At 35.7% G+C, this 19,551-nt stretch overlaps 1 protein-coding gene across 1 annotated transcript in view; it reads right to left on the minus strand.

The window, feature by feature from the left end:
• Positions 1 to 19,551, minus strand: part of LOC103800661 (regulating synaptic membrane exocytosis protein 2-like) — a gene marked incomplete at its 5' end in the record, with an annotated part of 148,444 nt that overhangs the window by 29,352 nt on the left and 99,541 nt on the right. The window contains one exon of the mRNA XM_009073043.1: positions 10,510 to 10,610. Coding sequence (XP_009071291.1) covers positions 10,510 to 10,610 — 101 coding nt within the window. The remainder of the gene's footprint in view (positions 1 to 10,509; positions 10,611 to 19,551) is intronic.

A 19,551-nucleotide genomic window follows, 5' to 3' on the forward strand; every position in this document is an offset into this window, starting at 1 on the left:
CTTTTCTTACCAGAGAATTCCTGTTTCATTACACTTTATTTCGCCCCAAAAAGCTGTTAATTATTTCACCATGCCTGATGGCTTGAGAATGAAGATATAAACTTTCCCCTTGATACCACTTTCACTATGCAACATTTAAATATGCCTTTCACCAAATTTTTCCTGGGACACAGCACCTTCAAAAGAATTCATACTGAAGAGAACATCTGGATTGACACATGGCCATCTGGTGATTGCTTATTCCTGTAAGCAGAAATGCCTAAGGACAAAATTGCTCCAGAACAGGATATAAATATATCTTTATATATTTATGACTCCACTTTTTAAGTCCTTAAATCCATAGATATCAGAGGACAGCCTCCAAAATCAAGTGTGATTTTGAGAGGATGTCACATTTTTCTTAATCTCTTGTTTTCACTGATTGTTAGGATACAACTTGGAAAATTCCTGTACAATAAGAAATATATGATCTCAGCTGACAACTTTGCTGCAATTTTTCTGCTGATTCATGTCTAGCTGAAGGAGAAACAAAACTGTAATATATAGATACCACCACGTCCTTATCCCTCCATAGACAAGTTACACTGCTTAGAAAGCAATATTTTCCCTAAAATGTATTTCCTCAGCAGCTTTACCCTCATTATATTGCATCTAGAGGAAAAAGGCTACAGGGACACCCTGAGCATGCAAACTGCCTCTAAAGATCAAAAGACAGAACTCTGGCTTTTTCTCTTCAGTCATTGTGCTTAGGTTCTCAAAGAGGGAGTAATTACAAACTGTAATACTTACGTCAGTCATATCGCATTGTAAATACTACAATAGTTTACCTCTTTGTTTGCTTGTAAGGTTAATTTGAATTCATTTTTACAGAAAATATGCAACATCTATCAACATTACTTACAATTTCAACTTCACCACATAAACCACTTCAACTGTAGTATAATAATATGTAACATTTGCAAAAAAAAAGAAACAAAAAAATTCAGTTGAAACTGTGTAAGAAATTTAGATCATTTTGCAAGACAGGTATCTATATTGGAAGTATTCTGGGGTCAAAAACATCTGTAAACATTTTTGAAGATCTTTAAAGGCTACGAATTCTTAGAATAACTTCAGTCCTTGAAGTTATTTTCATTTTACAGATGTTTTCTTAGGATTGCATTAGCATATTTCCCAAATGTATGTGTCTAGAAACTAGCTTAGATGAGAGAAAGGAAATGTTTCAAACTGCCACATAAAAATCATCTAAACTGCTTCTTTTTAATTCTGGAAACTGAAAGTCAGCCCATTAACCAGAAGTGAATTTACATTATAATCTCTTAGATACAGAATGTTATGTCACAGTGTTTTGAATATATTTTTTTTTGGAAAATCACATTCTAAGTGCAGATATTACTAATGAGATAATTGTTTCAGATTAAACTGCAGGAGTAAGAAAATCACTAGAATTGTTTTTTACATGACAGCACATGTCACTCAAGAGAGAACAGAAACAGGATTATGCATCCTAGTTCTCTGAAATTAATGTATCTAAGATGCGCTGTATGATAGAACAAATATAACATCTTAGAAACAATTTACATGGGTTGAAGAAAAAAATTATATTAGATAAATTTCACTGTGATAACACAGACTGAACTCCATGACAAAATTTTGTAGGTTTGCCTGTATGATAGATTAATTTTTTCCTCAACATAAACTGACTCTGAAAGAAACACAATTTCTAAGCTTCTTTTCATCATGATACTTAAATTCATTAGAGAAAAAACCCCAAACTACCTAAGACAAAGATTTAGGACAAAAACCTCTTTTAGTAAAAAGAAAAAAAAGAAAGAGGTTTTGTTTATGCAGATTTGAAATATATTTGGGAATTTTGTCTAAAATTATCTTTCTACTGCCTTGGAATACTACTAGTAGAATAAGTTTGCTGTAGTATTTTAACTACTCTACTTTTCGCATTACAAAAATGAATACTCTTCTGGTACATTATTACTCTGTTCAGAAACAAGAACCAAATTTTCAGAAATGCTTTTGATTTTTTTTCTTGCTATTTCCTGTTATTCACTGATTCCAGACTGTCACTAAAATTTCTGGTAAAATAATGATTTCCATCTGCAGAAGGAGGATAATATTACTAAAGAAAATACTCTATTGCCTAACAACAAACAATATTTGTTCTTGTAAGCAAAGACTTTGCTTCCAAGAAATGACAGTCAGAAATACCGCAGGTTAGAAAGGACACAGAGGTAATTTCAAGTTTTAGTAACTTTCTTGCTAGAAGTGCTGCTGAAAGCATTAAGACTTTACAAAAAAACCTCCTTATGCTGAGACTCCAAGGTCCTGACCCTACTTTGATTAGCTCCATTTTGCTGAACCAGCTTTTTCAGAATAACACTAGTGTGCTACATCTCCCCAAATCCTTCATATGAACTACTTGCAGTACAAATGCTTGAAGTCACAGCTGTATTCATGAAAATTCACTAACTTACATAGTTAAGATACTTAAAAATATTAAGAAAAAACCCACATTGCCTTAGTGAAATATGATACATAGCATTTTCTTTCTTGCATGACAGCTGGTAAAAATTCCTCAAACCCACAAACCTGTTGTTTGGAAAAAGGTTGATAACCAGGCAAGATTTTCACTGATTGTTTTTGGGGGGCTATAAAAGAAAATCAACCCATTTAAAATAGAGAAGCACTCCCAGAGGTGAAGAAGACATCCACACTGCTAAAATCACTTGACTGGCTTCAGCATTATAGTTGGAATTATAAATAGCAACAGTAAACTCTGGGGAAATCCTCCATCTAAGGTATGCCCAGCTGAACCATGGCAAGCAGCTTTCTGGTAGCTGTCCTTGAAGCACCTCCTCAGGCTCCTGCAGTGCAGGAGAGCTGGGCAGGGCAGGAGGTGTGTGAGGTGAGGGACCAGCTAGCTCCTCTGCCTCCAATCTCATAGTGCTCAGGGGTTTCTAAACCATCCCCTGTTAAGCAGACAGACAAAGGTCCTGCTTCTTCAGCTGGAGAAGAGAAGGCTCTGGGGAGATCTTATAGCAGACTTCAGTACGTAAAGGGGACTTGCAAGAAAGCTGAAGAGGGAAGGGCATGTAGTGACAGAATAAAGGATAATGGCTTTTTTCTGAAAGGGTGTAGATTTAGATATTAGGAAGACATTCTTTACTGTGAGGGTGGTGAGGCACTGGAACAGTTTCCCAGAGAAGTTGTGGATGCCTCATCCCTTGAAGTGTTCAAGGCCAGGTTAGATGCGGTTTAGAGAATCCTGGTCTCGTGGAAGGTGTTCTTGCCCATGGCAGGGTGGTTGGAAGTAGATGATCTTTAGGGTCCCTTTCAACACAAACCATTCTATGGCTCTAAGATTCGTTTTGAATCCTGCACATTAAGCAGGCTCCATGCAAGCCCCGCGCTGAGAATTCAGGTCTATCCGTTCCGAGTGTGTGCCTTTCTTTCCTTGATTTTTTCAAGGTCAGTAGCCTAGCAAATTGCTATAGCAAATGTATTTCCATCATGGAGCCACTGCTCTACCCTTGTTATATTTCAAAAGTGAATAATGTCCTTTTTTTCACCTATTCTGCCTGGCACAGAATTAAGCAGCACAAACTGCACTCTGCTGTGATACATGTTATCACAGATTATTATTCTCATTCCTTAGAGCTCCCTGACTGTTGCAGCAATTCATATACTTGCTATTTTTGAATGTCACACTTTGGCATCCAGATATTTGGTACATATTTCCCAATTGGGTTTTTTCTTGTTTTATGTAGATTTTCTTATCTATTATCAGCATAACACCAGTTTTTTTCAGAATATCTTAGACAATTAATTCAAGCACAGTCACACTATTTTACACATTAACTGTTACTGAGTTCAAGAGCATCTTGGAACTTCACAGCTTAAATTCAGATAAGAAGTGTAAACAGAAATAATTGACTTTACTATGAAAAGACAGCCACTCAGAGCCAAAAGACTAACAGTTTAGCAATTCACTTGTCTATACAATCAGTTTTGAAAGAAAAATATCTTCTATTATGAAAAGGATATAAGGATAAAAAAAAGATAAATTACAATGATTGCTCCGGCGCGAAGTTGATCACCCAGGTTATTTTAAAATGTGATTATTAATGGAATGGTTACAATACACGATTGAATATGGCTTGGATGGAAATCTTTTGATAGATATTTTGCTGTATATTTGATATATGTGTTTTATAAAGCAATTTTTTTTTTCAAAATGCTTGCTTTTTGCAGAATATTTAACTCGTAAAACAAGACTTTGTGTTACACTTAGTAACTTGTGGGTTTTTTAATGGAAAGACACAATTTTCTGCTATTAAAAACCCACTTTTTATGCAATAGACTCCAATAACTAATAAATATTCACAGCCAAAATAGACTGATGGTTTTATATTTTTTTACTTTCAGGAGTAATTTTTTCTCTTTGAGATTCATTGTAAAATTATAAGGTACTTTAACAACATTCTAAGTATTTAACTTCTGCTTTCTAAATATATGATTAGCAACAGAGGCTTACACAAGAACTAAGAAAATGGGTGACCACAGAAAGTATGTGCTGACAGGTAAAGACAGCCAGTATTAGTCTACTTTCAGATGTTAAGATTTTGGCCACAATCATCATATGTGACAGCAGTATTTCTGTTAACCACACTATTACATTTAAAAATACTCTAAATTTCTAATAGAGATATAGATACTCAAGATTTTTAAAAAATAATTGAAAATCATCAAAACAAAAACAAATTAAAAAAGAGCTTAATTAAATGAAAAAGAAAAATGACAGCAACAGAAATCTTTTCTAAAAGTTTGCATGTCATTGAATAAAGAAGAAAGGAGAAATCACAGCAATCCACATCTATATTCAGTCACTAAGTGATTTTTAACACATCAGCAAAATACAGGTTGATGAAAATAGAAATTAAAGAAGAGATGCTTTCTACATTACCATATGGATAGAACTCATTTCTAGAATTCTGAATTTATTTCATCTAGGTATATGCTTAAATCTTATAATTACATTTTTAATCCTGTATTTGTAGGAACCAGAACTTCAACTTCATCAATTTATTCCACAATCTTTTTATATTAAAAATACAATTAAATACTTTATTGAAATATAAAGGCTATCAGTAGTATGAGCCAGAGAGATTTTCTGCCACTGAGTAGCAAAATTCTTTATATATCACACACGAGTGTGATTGATTGGGTGACCTGAGCACTCACAGGCTGTTGGGAGTGACAGGACCTGTCATTCCAGGCCAGGCAGTTGGTTGGGCAATCAAGTTTCTGGCCCAAAAATACAAATACTGACTAGTCCATAGGAAAGCACAAAAACGATGAATAGGAAATAGCTAAAACGTTTCCTCACCTGGGAAATTCTTTGTTAGTCTCATTGGTGTCTGGTTTATTTCCTGAAGCAAAGAGCATATTGGTGTGGAAATGGGAAAAGGAGGGGAAGATGATGGGAATCCATAAAACTATGCACAGCTACTCCTATTTGTAAGCCTATCAAATTCTACTGGCTAGGCCCTTGTACAGGTATTCTATAGAAAATTATTGCATTAAATATTTGTGTGCCGGTTAGTTTTTGCCTTCTTAATTATTATTCAGCACATCTCCGTTCTAAATTATTTTGTCTTTCCAAGTTTTATCCAGATATTTAAAATTTAAAGTGGTATGTTAAAAAGAAATATCTATAAAACAATTTATGCCCTGTTTTGAGGGAATATGGATATTTAACCTAGCCTCCATTTCATATTCAATATTTTGAATATTTCTCATTACATCCTCAACAATAAAAGTTGTAAGAAACAATTATAGGATCAAAGATCAAAATTATAAAATTATTACTGGGCATATCATGATCCTTCCAGAACTCCTAAAAGAACTACCAATATAGACCAAATAAAAATCAAATACAGCTTATATACAGTAAGAATATCAAAGATCTCAACATATTCAACTCTCTCTCCACAAGGGTTTCAGGAAAAGTGACAAGTGCTTCTGGTAGCTATCTTTGCTGCTCTGCATACTGCTCTGCTTTGATTTTTAAGGAGGCAACAAGGGCATTCCCAAAACACCATTAAATCATATTTTCAATCAACAGCACAGGTCAGAGGATACCACATGTAGCTGTATCAATGACACAGCTACTTACTGCAGGTTTCAGAGGAAAAAGGCAGCTCTTGGACACTTCTGCACATAGCAGCAAGACTGAAGGTTAAGGTGATCTGCTTCTGAGGTATTCTGATTTAGGCTCTTGTACCTCCAGTGTTACAGCTCCTACCTTTTGCACATTTTCTCACACAGGTAACCTGTAAGGTGGTACTTGATTAATTGCTGAATAAAAGTGTGTCAGTCTCAAGAACTGCGGCTCTTCAGTGTCTGCATGCTTCAAGAGCATTTCAGCTGCATCTATACTACTCCAACAGCCTGAGCACATGCTTAACTCCTCTTTCCCATGGTTTAATTTGTCTTGGACTTGTTACCAGGCTAGAAGACCACAAAGTAGCAAGCTAGTATGCCTAACAGTACTAGTCTCCTACACCGAACACAGAGAATTATGCTTTTATCTAAAACTTGTGCCTATTGATTATCAGGAACTGCAGCTTCACATACACCTGATGATGTAGAAAGTTTTGGTCTTATCATAAATTTGAATGATTAAAAGTGGTGTTGGGAAACCCTCTTTGATGTTCTGTATTATTCTGTATTTGCTGTACTCTTTTCTACATTTGGCTAAATTATTTTGTTCAGCAAAAATTTCAGTTTTTATCTGGCCTTTTAGCTCTTTTATCCCAATTTTATTCCTTATTGCTCTGACGTACTATAGTCCTAATTTCTACATTACTGACTATTACTCATTGCTATATTATGTAACTGGATTTCTCTGCTTATTTGTAGGTTATTATTTTCTTCTAACGAAACAAATAAAATGAGACTCAAGAGCGTTTGAGATCTAAATGTGTGTGAGCTATGTGCCAGTCTCTGTTTTACCTTTGCTGCTAAAGAAAGGCACTATTCTAATTCCTACATAAATCCAGTCCTCTTTAGTTTGATGTTCAATGCTTTTAGTGACTCAGACCCTTTTGTAGTGGCTAATATAACCTGAGTTGATAGAATTCTCTCTTCATTCTACATTGATTTCACACAGATTGCAAACACTTAGGCCTCCACATACAAGAAGTATCTTCTCTCTTTTTTTCAGTAGGAACAAAGCTTTTGAACACTCGTCAGCTGATCCACTGAACAGGTTCTAGTCATGGGGCAAGGAGATAGGAATGGCATGATTCCTCACACCCTTTGTCCTTCTTTTGTCAGCAGGGATCCCTGAATCTGAGCAGTAGTAGGAATGGCCAGGGGAAGGGGTTACTCATCAAACATAGCACTAGCAGTTTGCCAAAGGAGATAATGGCAGGAGCACGGAGTAAGAAGCAAGGCAGAGAGGTTCAGAGAGGTTTGATGAGGTAGTTTGGGAACTGACTTTACAAGCCAGTACAACCAAATGTGAATAAACTGCATCTAGCATGTGGCTCACTCAGCTCCCATCTTCACCCTTCCCTCTTCACAGTGTACCTTGCTTAAACACTCTGAAGTGTTTAAAAATTCTTGAGAAAAATGACAAAAATCAGGCTAGTGTTGCAGAACCACAGTATGGTAAATGGCTAATTCTGCCTCTGGTGGAACCCTCTGGTGCTACTGTGGGGTTTTTTCTGTATTTCCAAAACAGGTTTTCCTGCATTCCAGTTTCTACCAGCATGGCAATTCAGACTGTAGTTTATATCCTATTTAGTACAAGCCTGCTAGTACTCAATATGAAAAACAAATGGTCGTTCCAATACCAGAAATTCATTTACCTAATCCTCAACACCCACTAACAATAAATATATTGCTTGCTTTTCAGATGTCTGTCCTGAACCCATACCTCAGTGACTTCTGCATTTAAGGAGGTAACCTACACAATGTATTACCTGCAAAATTAACATACAAAATTTATGGAATCAGAATAATTATTGTTCCAAAAATAACGAGGCATGTATAGGAAGAAAAAAAATATGGTTTGCAATTTTATCAATCATGGGGAAAAAATATAAGGGAAAATCAATTTCATATTCCAGCATCTCCTAAGAATACCGAGGTCTAGAAGTAAACTTTTCCCACAAGCTTCTTAATATATGACTATGCATTACAGAAGCCTCTAGTACTGACTTCCAGAGGCAGAATAAAGCTAGAGAGGTTTAATACAGGGGGCCTATTTTAATATTTTAATATTTAATACAACTTCTACTTTTATAGTTTTTGCTTTCTCAGCAAGGAAATATATCTTTTCTTAACTCAAAGTAATCATGAGGGACATATACTTGCTCTTGACTTCTATTTAAAGAAAGAAATAGAACAGAAAGGTAGAAGAAAATTCCATGTGCTAGCTTTCTCAAATGTGGCTTAATGCCTACTTAACATTTTTCTTAGGCATGGCATGCTTGACTGCCTGCTTGTGCCAGCTGACAGATTTAAGAAATCAAAGTCACTGTATACTATACAGAGCATGAGATTTCAGTCAGCGTTTGACATAAGCGTTTCAGTTCATGATTCCGGAAGAATTTTTGTAGAAACCAGGTAGATAAATTGTACTTGCTCATTTTCTGCCTCTAGGTAATATAAGAACTTAATTAAAAGGAACTGAAGCAGTGGTAGTAAAAAAATGAAGACAGAACTCTCATATGGCTTATGAGAGTTCTGGTTCTCATCTGGCTTTAAAACTACACAATTTTAAGAATGCATTTTGAATTAGTATATACATGTGAATATTCAGTGTCTAGTTCCACAAGTTCATTGACAGAAAAAATAACTCATTTTCAAGTACTGAAACTACACTTCAGCAGAAGAGTAAATTAACTGTTTATTTCTGCAGACAGTTTAAATCACCATATTCTTAAAATAATTCCATTTATCATTTTCCTCTTTAATACATTTTAGTAATACTGAAGGCAAAATTTTAACTAAAAATGTAAAAGATGTAGAGTGAGGCCCAATAATATGGTGTGGGTGAAATGGAAAAACAAGGGCAGTAAATGCTTCCTTAGGTAATTATATTCTATCCAGGTCCTTCACATGAGAACCCATTTACTCTGCACCAGTCCTACTTCTGACTCAAATTTCAGTCAAGCATTGAGGGAGCAAGAAAATCAGCAGATTAAATCTGGTTATACATGCAGTACATAGAGTTATATTTTCGTGGCACATACAATCACAACACTTACAAGAAGGTCTGCTCACAGAATTACGCTCATCTCTGAAAGGCAACACCTTCCAAAGCCAACAATTGACACACAGGAAAATAATTTTGCCATAAGAGTCAGAAGAAGAGAAACATCTGAACATAATGGTATACCAAATCCCTCCTACATTCCTATGCCTTCTGTAATAAAAACTATATTTGTAAAATACCCAAATTATCACACAGCACACCTACATTTTCACAGTTTTCTTATTGTTCTGTCAATTCTAACTATTTTCATTAACAGGGTTTTCCATTTTGAAATGGGCTTCCCTAAAGCTCTTCCTCTAATTTTCCCCACTGAAAGACACTTTCTAGAAAGTAATTATTTCAAGTCAATTTGTCTACATTATCTGCAAAACTAATAATACATAATAAATTTGATGATTTATTTGCCTTTAAATATTAAATGCCTCCTTTTGCAGCAGCTCTGCTAATCCAGGGAGCAAGGAACAACATCCTGGAGATAAAAGTCTGAAACACACTTCCTCAGCCATCTTTTATAGGTCAGAAGTCTCGTATTTTCTACTTACAATTTGACCTCAATTAGTGAAGTCTTTTAGAGGACACTAAATTATTTCTGTATAATAGAAGTTTAAATTGAAAATGTCTTGATTATTTTAATTAACACACTCTATATGACATGACCCTGTTCCAGATAGCAGGAAATTTTGGATAATATATTTAAGGCTATGCTACTATGTAGAGATTCAGATTCTTGGTAAACTGCCACAGCTGGGGTGAAAGCTTTTGTTGATGTATAAAATACCTTTCCAAGAGCTAAACTGCCACTATTAAACTAAGTAACACTTAATCTTCAGGGTTCGACAGATAAAGATAACTCTGTGTTCAACTTTATGAAAGTCATGAACAAGTTTCAATAGCTCTCATTCCATCTGTCACTCAATAAACCTCTTTTTTGCCTTCTCTTCGAGTTTTTTAAATCATGGCACTATTGTCCATTCCAATGGATAATCATAATGCCTTTTTTATTTGCTTTAACTTATCCCTCTTAAATTCAATAATCAAGAACCCTGTGTGTTAAGGATTTTGCTGCACATTTCCAAAAAATTTTATTATAGACACACAAGAAACTTTTACTGAAGGGACAACCTGTCACTCATCTATTACTTTCTAATACGATGTTGGATACTTCAGTTTAGCATATTTTGTTGCTTTTCAAAACAAAACTCCCTTGCCTTAGAATGATAATCTTGTTCCAGCCTGGAATCTGATCCTGCTACCTGTTTGTACTTGCTCATTTTCATTTGACGATTCCTTTCTTCTACATCCATTGGACCTGTTAAGTTAAAAAAAAAAAAAAAGAAAATAAATAAATAAATACACAAGCAGTCATCAATTCCAAGGTTAAAATTATGCTCATGGAAGTTTTAACAGAAATGGATGAGATTTGATTTACTTAAATTCCATGTATATAATTTTAGTTTCTGAATTACAATTTTGCAGGAAATCAAAAAGTTGTAACAGGAAGAAAATAAAAATAGCAAATAAGTATTTCAGCAGAATCTTAGTAAGTGTTGTATTATCTACACAATTCAAATGAAAGTAATTGTATGGAAATACTCAGTATAAATGGAAGACAATGTTTCAACAAAATATAATTTTATTATTTCAAAAATATTCAAGAGAAGATGAGTGTTTCATTTAATAAAAAGGGATGCAAAGACAACCTGCTTATTTTGGGTGCATCCTGGTTCTGCATTCATTAGAGTGTGACATGACAAATTACCAATCAAATTACAACCACAGACTAGCAGACCTTCTGTTTACTATTTGAGCATATTCTTAGCATGCTCAAAACAATTTAAAGATGTGTAAAGGAATCTTAAAGAGCCACCCAGTGGCATCACTGTATTACATTCCAATGACACACAACTTCAAGAATAATCTCAGAATTCACTCTTCTTGGACCAAATACATGATTAGTTTTGGTCAGAGATGGGCTCTTACGACATGAGTTAGGCAGCAGCTAGTTTCAACCAACCAGTACTGTAACACCACAATTTACTATGTAAAATTAAAAGGAATTAAGTGCCAAAGCTGAGGTGGAAGACTAAGAAATAGAAAAATGAGAGGATGACAACAGCCCGGAAAAGATTTTCAAACAAATTGCAGTTAGCTATTATACACACAGAAGTTTGATTTTTTTTGCACTTTAACATGGTATAAATCAAGAAAAATTCATTATCCACTGAATGCTAAAACGTATTCATTTTGACTGACATTTGCCTTAAACATTCTATCATTATAACACAAAAGTCATCTGGGATTAAAATTTCAGAATCCCACCAGTCATAAATGGAAGTTTCTGTGTATTATATATATTGAATAATCTGGACTGTATTTATGGAACGGAGATGGAAATAATAGATTCGAGTGTACTACATAAACCTGATTTATACTCTGAACCTCACTTCGAGGTCATATTCTAACAGTAGAGTGGGGCTTTGCACGGGACCTGTGCAGGGCCTCTGAGCTTTGTGTTTTCTTTCTTGACAACAATAAAGGTAGTAGCACATAGTATTAGAGTTGCCAGGTAAATGTTGTGGCACTTCATAGGAAAACTGGAAGGAAGGAGGGGAAATGAAGTGGGAATGCAAAAATTCTGAGTTGTACTGTTCTCTATAAACCCCCTGGCTTCTGATTTTTGTATTCTAAGTTTTCATCTTTAGACCCTACAAACAACATGAATGAAAAGACTTCATCAAAAATTTTAGGAGAAATGAAAATTAAGAAAACTAATGAGAAACAAGAAGTGGTGTTTATAGGGAGAAATAAAATGAAAAAGAGAGCAGCAGATGAAAACTCCTAAAAGAAAATACAACTAAATTTTCCTATTGCAATTTTTCTCAACCATTATAGACCCCATAGCAATATTTTCCAATTTATCATGAAGATAAAGTGACTTTTTCAGGATGTAGATTTAAAAGCTATAAAGATAAAAGCTATTGGAAACAAAAACTTTGCACTGGAAAATGGCGTTTTTCTTAATTTTTTTAAATGACTGAAGTAACATGTTTTGGAAGTAAAATACTCTAACCTCTGCTCAAAGAAAGAAATCTTTTGCTGAAATCATAACATTTTGCAAATCTGCTTGTCATTTTTCAGTAACATCACTAAGGAGATATTTTTCACAAAAAGGGAAATTTTGTCTTTTTTTCTTATTAAATTATCTCATGTGTTCTTTGTCTCCAGACCATCTGCCAAATTTCAGGAAACTACAAGTGATGAAATATCACTTCTTGAGTATAAATTAGAAATTTCACAATTACTTGAGAAAATATCCATTCTTATCTATGATCTGTTGGCAAAGTGAAAGATTTCCAGCAATCCAATTGCCTATGATCTGCAAAACCAAGCACTTTGAAATATGTTATTCAAAAGGGGAACATAACACATAAGGACTTGGTCTTCTGTAGCAAAACAAGCAAAATTTGTGGCTTATTTTCCTCTCTAGGGAAAAGCAAGACAGAATAATTTTGGAAAAAAAAAGATTCCCATGAAATATTATTAAGGGAAAATATAACTTGCCTTGTATTTTAAAAAATTTCTATAAAAAGGTAAGTGAATTCAGTTATATGAAAAAAGAGGAAAACCTGAGGGCAATAGAAAGTTCATAATGCAGATCAGCTCTGGTTCTACTGTACATGGAACTGACATGCGGAAAGTGTGTGCAGGGTGACTTGCTGCCACGAGTTGATCTCAGTGTAACTTTAGCCAGATGCAGATGTGATTTGGATGGAAGTAGGAAAGGTTGAGAGAGTCATAGCACTTCCTGTCCACATGGTCCAGCACGCAAGCATGCTGCACTCAGTGGTGGAAATGCATGGCTATCAGCTCCACTTCTGCTGGCAAATCTATACTTAGCTGAAACCTATTTGAAGGGCTTTAACTGGAGCAGAAAGTACTTCTAGAGGGTTTAGTAACTGTCTGGGTACATTAGAAGCTTCACCATCTAACATGAGTTTGGTGACCAATGCTGAACATTGGTCCTGTCCTAAGGACTACACTGTAATCAGGAGCTGTTTATTGAGTATGTGTTGACAAATAGAACTAACCTGAATCTAGCCATGAGTTATCAACAGTGGTGACAATGTAGAAGCATAAACTTTCACACATCTGAATAACACGAGGGCTGACTGAGCCTTTGTGTCATTCAGATCCTTAGCTAAAGCCCTGCACCACACATTTTCAGGACTATATAGACTGACCCCTAAAAAATTAAAGCTACTCTTGATATACTGATGTACTGCTATGATGCACCAAAGTGCATGCAACCAAATTTTGGCCAGGCAAAATGGCTTATTCGTACACTTCTACCTTAACTTCCTTTCAGAATCTTGCTTCTGAACAGTAATTTCCAACAGAAATATCTAACGAGACACTCAAATTCAGCCTATGGAACATAAAAAATTAAGAAAGACCGAATGGAAGAACAAAGCCCACTGCTGGTCACCCAACATAACTGGGATAATTGGACTGTAGCCTACATCCTGGAGTTCTGCTTAGTTTGAATAACTCTCTAACATTAAAAACCCATGGTCTGAAGGTTAGTTCAGTGGGGTTTTCATGGGCACAAGGAAATTCCTGGCTGATAGAGAGCCACCTGCTAATTCATTACCAGCCGTTCTCCATATTTTCAGCAGAGAGTGTACTGAAGGAAAGCAGCACAGCTACAGTGCAAAGGCAGTCCTGAAAAGCCAGAGTAAGGCACCCAGGTACTGTGCACAGGAGTCCTGTAACCTGCCCTCAGATCCACAGGGACTGTAGTGAGGGACTAAGCTGTGCCCAAGCTTAGCTCTAGTAACTACAGTAAATTAAACTTTAGGCCATGTGAATTGTACTTTGACATTTGTTTTTATCTTTGGAAATGTAACCACTAGACAAGGAATTATTATTATTACTTTAGCTACAGGATATTCTGTAACAAAAGTGCTTGGAGGCTGTGGGAGCAAATCAGAAGACCACAGATGCTGCAAGCAGGACTGAATGAGCAGAACTGCCATCACAAAATCAAGCCACCTATGGAGACTATAAAATCTAGTAACAAGAAAGTGGCAGGGCCCCTCTTCAGAAGCACCCAGCTCAAGCTGTAACTACTGTTGCCTATTAAACATAATAGAAGAAGGAACTCTGATTCTTTTACTGACATGGAACCTAGGGACAAGCCCTACTGAGGTGACATCTGTGTAATTCCTACCGTGGTCTAGGTGGTGGCTGTATAATTCCATTCCTATAACAGGACTCAGGGCAGGGACTAAAATCACTGCTCCAGCTTTGAATACAAACCACTATTTTCATGTTTTAAGTTGAAATAAGGTAAGACTCAGCTACTTCACCATTAAAGCTTTCCTCATAAGTGAAAACTAAATGCTTGATTCACACACAAAAATTTAAGGGGCTGTAATCACTGATTTTGCTAATACCCAACTTTTCCTGACCTCAACTGCTCATAGAGTCACAGTTTTACATGGAGATAAGCAATCATTCAACTCAGACAGAAGCTGATATTTGCTCTTCTGGTCAAATAAGGGCTAATCTCTAGAGTAAGACTCTTCAGCTTATAGTCTGTGATCCACAACAGGGAGAAAATGGACAACAAACTGGCCCAATCACCTAGCTTAGCCTAAGCAAACCTACCTATTCAAAAAAATAAAAACAAAAATAGCTGGGACATCTGTTCTTTCATTCTTTCTTTCATCGTCTTCTCCAGTGGGAATTATTAAACCATTCTAGTTCCTAGAGATGCTGGCAACAGTGATGTGCTTGGAGAAGGAGTTTGCTGTTCAGTGAGGCTTCTGGGGCACAGAGAGTAAAAGGGAAATCTGGGGTATGGAAGTAGAGTGGAGTTTCTCTTACAATATTAGGACAGATTTAGTTTTGGATACATGTGGACAACAGGGATACCAAATTTGGGAGGCACAGCCACTCAGGCATGGGAAAAGAGTAGTGATGAGGGAACTAAAGAAATACTGAGATTTTGGAAATTGGAAACCTGTAGTAGAGAAGACAAAGGAGGTGTGCAGGTGACCACACTGTGTTTGGAGAGGGGAGGACAGAACAGAAGTCTTAAAGTGTACGACAGCCTTCTTTAGCTGATTCCAGTCTCTTTCTTTCCATTCCTCACCCTAATTTGACTCCTTTAAAAAGCAAAGGAAATACATTTGGGAAAGCCCTTTCTTGGGTTCCATTTCCTAGAGTCCATTTTGAACCCCCCAAAATACATCAAAATTGTGATCCAAGCCAATGCTACACATTTGCTTAAACATAATAGATCAAAGCACTTAGGGAATAAGGCACCCTACCTGTATCCCCATTCTCTGGATCTGCTTTCTTTTCTTCTATAAACAAATGAAAGCAATATGTAAAACAAAAAGAGGGGGAGAGAGAAAATGCAGAAATAATAATAAAAATAACATAAATCATGCATTAAAAGGAAAAATTAATAAAACTCAACAAATTAATTCAACTTGATGATTTTAGTCAACCAACCAAGTATGGTGCTCTACATCCAGAGGCATATTCACTGCATGCTAGGGTATACATTTGTGCACTTTTATTGAACACTTACTGAAGGGAACCCACAGATATTTTGTGCACTTCCAGAATCATTAACACAGTCAAAAGAGAGAGCAAGGCAGGTGTCAGATATAGTTACCTTACTGTTTCCTTGATTGAGATGACACAAAAATAGAAGTACAAAATTTGCTTATGCTGTATGTTGTGTGCAGTGCACACACAAGATACAGTCTAATGGTTCAGGCATAAAAACTGAATATGTCAGAATGGTTTCCAGTAACTAAATTATATCTTCATTGGTTTGATCAATTCTCATAGCTTCTACGGTTAAAAAGTTATAAAAATGATATTACCACATCTTGTCTTAGACTTAAAAATTATGAAAAACAGAAGACACTAACAGCAACACTCAGAACCCAGTTCATGCACATAAATCCAGCTGACTGATGCCAACAAATACTCTGAATGCATATCAAAGGTTGTAAATGGCTCAGGGCATTCCTCTGTCACAAACAAATGAAAATACATTGGATCCCTATCAAGTAATTTGGCAGCCCATAAATAATCTGAAATCCAAGTTTGGTAATTAATGTGAAAGAATTCTGAGTCAAATGAAAATTACTTTAATTAGAAATACATTAATTTTTAAATAGACTCTCTGTTTCTTTTTCAAAATTATATTAAATTCAATTAAAACAATCCATGAATATGGAGCAACAGCCCCCAAGCTGCACACCAAAAATAACATGCATTATTTGAACTACATATTTTTCCAGAATTATTGGTTATTGAGGGTTGCTCACAAAAATATGATCTAATTTACGGTACACAGACTGAAAAGGGAAACAGGAAATATCATTCTGTAGAAGGGTATCAAAGCAAAGGATGAAGTCATATTCAGCAAGAAATCATACTGGAGCAAGGTAGAAATGTAAGAAAAAAAATGCTCCTGCAGAGAGCATAAATAATGTACCACACTTCGACAGGATCTGGTAGCCCATCCTGTGTGGGATCAAGGTCGTTGTTCTGCTGGCAATTCCTAGTGGATTGTTTGGCAAATTTATGGCAAACAGATATGGCAAATCATAAGCCTGCACTTTTGGAAATCAGTAGGTACTAAGTCAGTTGTTGGAATCTCTCCCATTCCCTGACCCTTCCTGCCCCATAATGTACACAGTTTATAAACAAGGCCTTTTCATTCTTCTGATGACCTTTGAGCAGCCTGGCCTATACTATCTATGGGGGTTGTGGTTAGCAGAAAGAGATAGTTTTGTTCACTTTTCAGGCTTTTAAATTTTTTTTAGTTTATTTTTAAATTGCTATCACCGATATAAAAATCTACAAACACATCTTCAATTGCATCATTACTTTCTAAAGCAGAAAGCCATTTGATAGGAGTACCACCGATTCAACATAATGCTCAACAGATGAAAGTGAAGAGTCATTACAACACCCTTGAACTTGAGCTCAGAGAGTATGATAACATTTCTAACTTATTTCATATGCAGAGTGAAAAAGAAATCTTTACTTTGCCTAAATACCATCTTAATACAGAAATCTATTCCTTTATAAGATAGTTCAATTTTTAAGATGTCTAGAAGTTCACTCATCCTTATGCCTGGACATCTTTCAAACATAAGTCTTTAAATAAATATATTGTCAAAATAAAGAAGCTTGAAATCTATCCAACTTTCATCCATTCTTGCTTCATGTTTAAAAAAAACCAGAAAAATATCTCCAAATGGAATTGTAGAAATTAATAACATAGCATTAGCAAACATAAAATTCTATAAGATTCTTGAATTTTAAGAATGTTATTGAAGTGCTGTGTCCAATCTCTACAATGAATAAATTATTTAGATTTTTACAGGAAAGGTCAGCAGAGTGAATCCTACTCTCCAAACTAAGGTTGCAGTTGTATTGTGAAGCATTGTCTGAAGAAGTACTCAAAAGAACAGAAGATTGAATTGAGAAAGATCTCACTTGGGCAGGAAGCTGCAGAACTGAACAATATTGGTATTGTCCATTGGCAGCAAAGATCTTCACTGCAGCTATGGGCCTAGATATAACTCAAAGCAGGTTAAGGATGTTGATACTAAAGTAATTAATGCTTTTGGTTATTATGTGTTCAAAACAAAAAAGGCTCTCAAGAGCTTTAAGGTCTTGAAACTGATGAAGATCAATGAAGAACTGTGAGATTATTTTAAAATGTCTCGAACCGAATAATATAAAGTAACATAGTCACCAGTTATTCCTAAAAAAAATCTTAATCTATTTTTATTTATGTGATGTCTTCAGTATAATCACAGTAGTTAAAATTTTTCTACATCACTTGATTTAACCTTGGTTGACAAAGTAGAAAGCTTATACTGTATCCTGTGGTGTAATTATCTCAATTTAAGAACTAAAGGTTTTCAGAGCTAAACAATTTGGAGAAAAAAAATCCATGCCTTCATGAAGGAGAAATTTTTTCCCATTAAAGAAAATAAATGTTTTCAGCTTAATCAGAATACATATAAATTTAAGCATACTGATAGAATACAGAGATGGATTATAGGGATAGAGAGACTGAAATGCTGAGAGATCTTCCCTCAAAACCTTCTTCCACCATCACAGTTGACATTGCTATTATAATGACCACTTACATTTCATAAAAGAGTAGACACAGCTGGTCTTGTAATGATCTGTTCTTTCTAACTGGTGCTAATATCTCTCAGTATCTAACAATATGTATATGGAAGGCGAAATTAATAGAAAAGAAGTCTAATCAAGAGCCTCAAGTCCCTAACTATTGGTAAGTACTTTTAAAAATACTAACCAAATCTCTTACTAGAGATTTCTCTTGAAATACTATTAATGAGAATATAGAGAAATCAATTTTATGCTGAAAAAAAATGTCCCTGAAACAATATCACAGAACCATGGAATATTCTGAGCTGGAAAGGACCCACAAGTCCCTTCAAAGGGATCTTCAAAGTCCAACTCCTGACCCTGCACAGGACAGCCCCAAGAACCACACCACAAGCCTGAGAGCATTATTCAAATGCTTCTTGAACTGAGTCAGGCTTAGTGCTGTGACCACTTCCCTGGGGAGCTGTTCCAGTGCCCAACCACTCTTCAGGTGATATTTTTCTAATATCCAACCTAAACCTCCCCTGACACAGCTTCGGTCCATTCCCTTGGATCCTCGCACTGGTCACCAGAAAGGAGATCAGTGCCTACCCCTCCACTTCCCCTCACGAGGAAGTTTTAGGTTGCTATGAGGTCTCTCCTCAGTCTCTTCTCTGGGCTGAACAGACCAAGTGACCCCAGTCGGTCCTCATATGGTTTCTCCTCTAGGCCCTTCACCATCTTCATAGCCTTACTATCAAATCAGGCAAAGCAGAGAAGACTGTCTCCTAAAAGTAAAACACAAAATGCTAAAGTATTTGCCTTGAACATCTAATCTTGCCAGTTAGAGGTCTTGCACTGTAAGGATTAGATTTACTCCTGTTTCCTGAGCCATTCAATTCCAATTCTACCTCTAAGGAATTAGCTCTAAACTTTGTCATTCTGGCTGTCAACTGTGTGAAAAGTGTAACTGCCTGACTGCTACAGGCCTAGCAAAATATCAGGTGATGTGTGATATAAATGGCTACTGAACTTCACTCCAGGGCTTTATGTCCAAAGTGTGGCAAACACAAAAAAGTTACTGTTGCAGC

The sequence above is a fragment of the Acanthisitta chloris genome, unplaced genomic scaffold, assembly GCF_000695815.1.
Source record: "Acanthisitta chloris isolate BGI_N310 unplaced genomic scaffold, ASM69581v1 scaffold9414, whole genome shotgun sequence".
NCBI lineage: Eukaryota > Metazoa > Chordata > Aves > Passeriformes > Acanthisittidae > Acanthisitta > Acanthisitta chloris.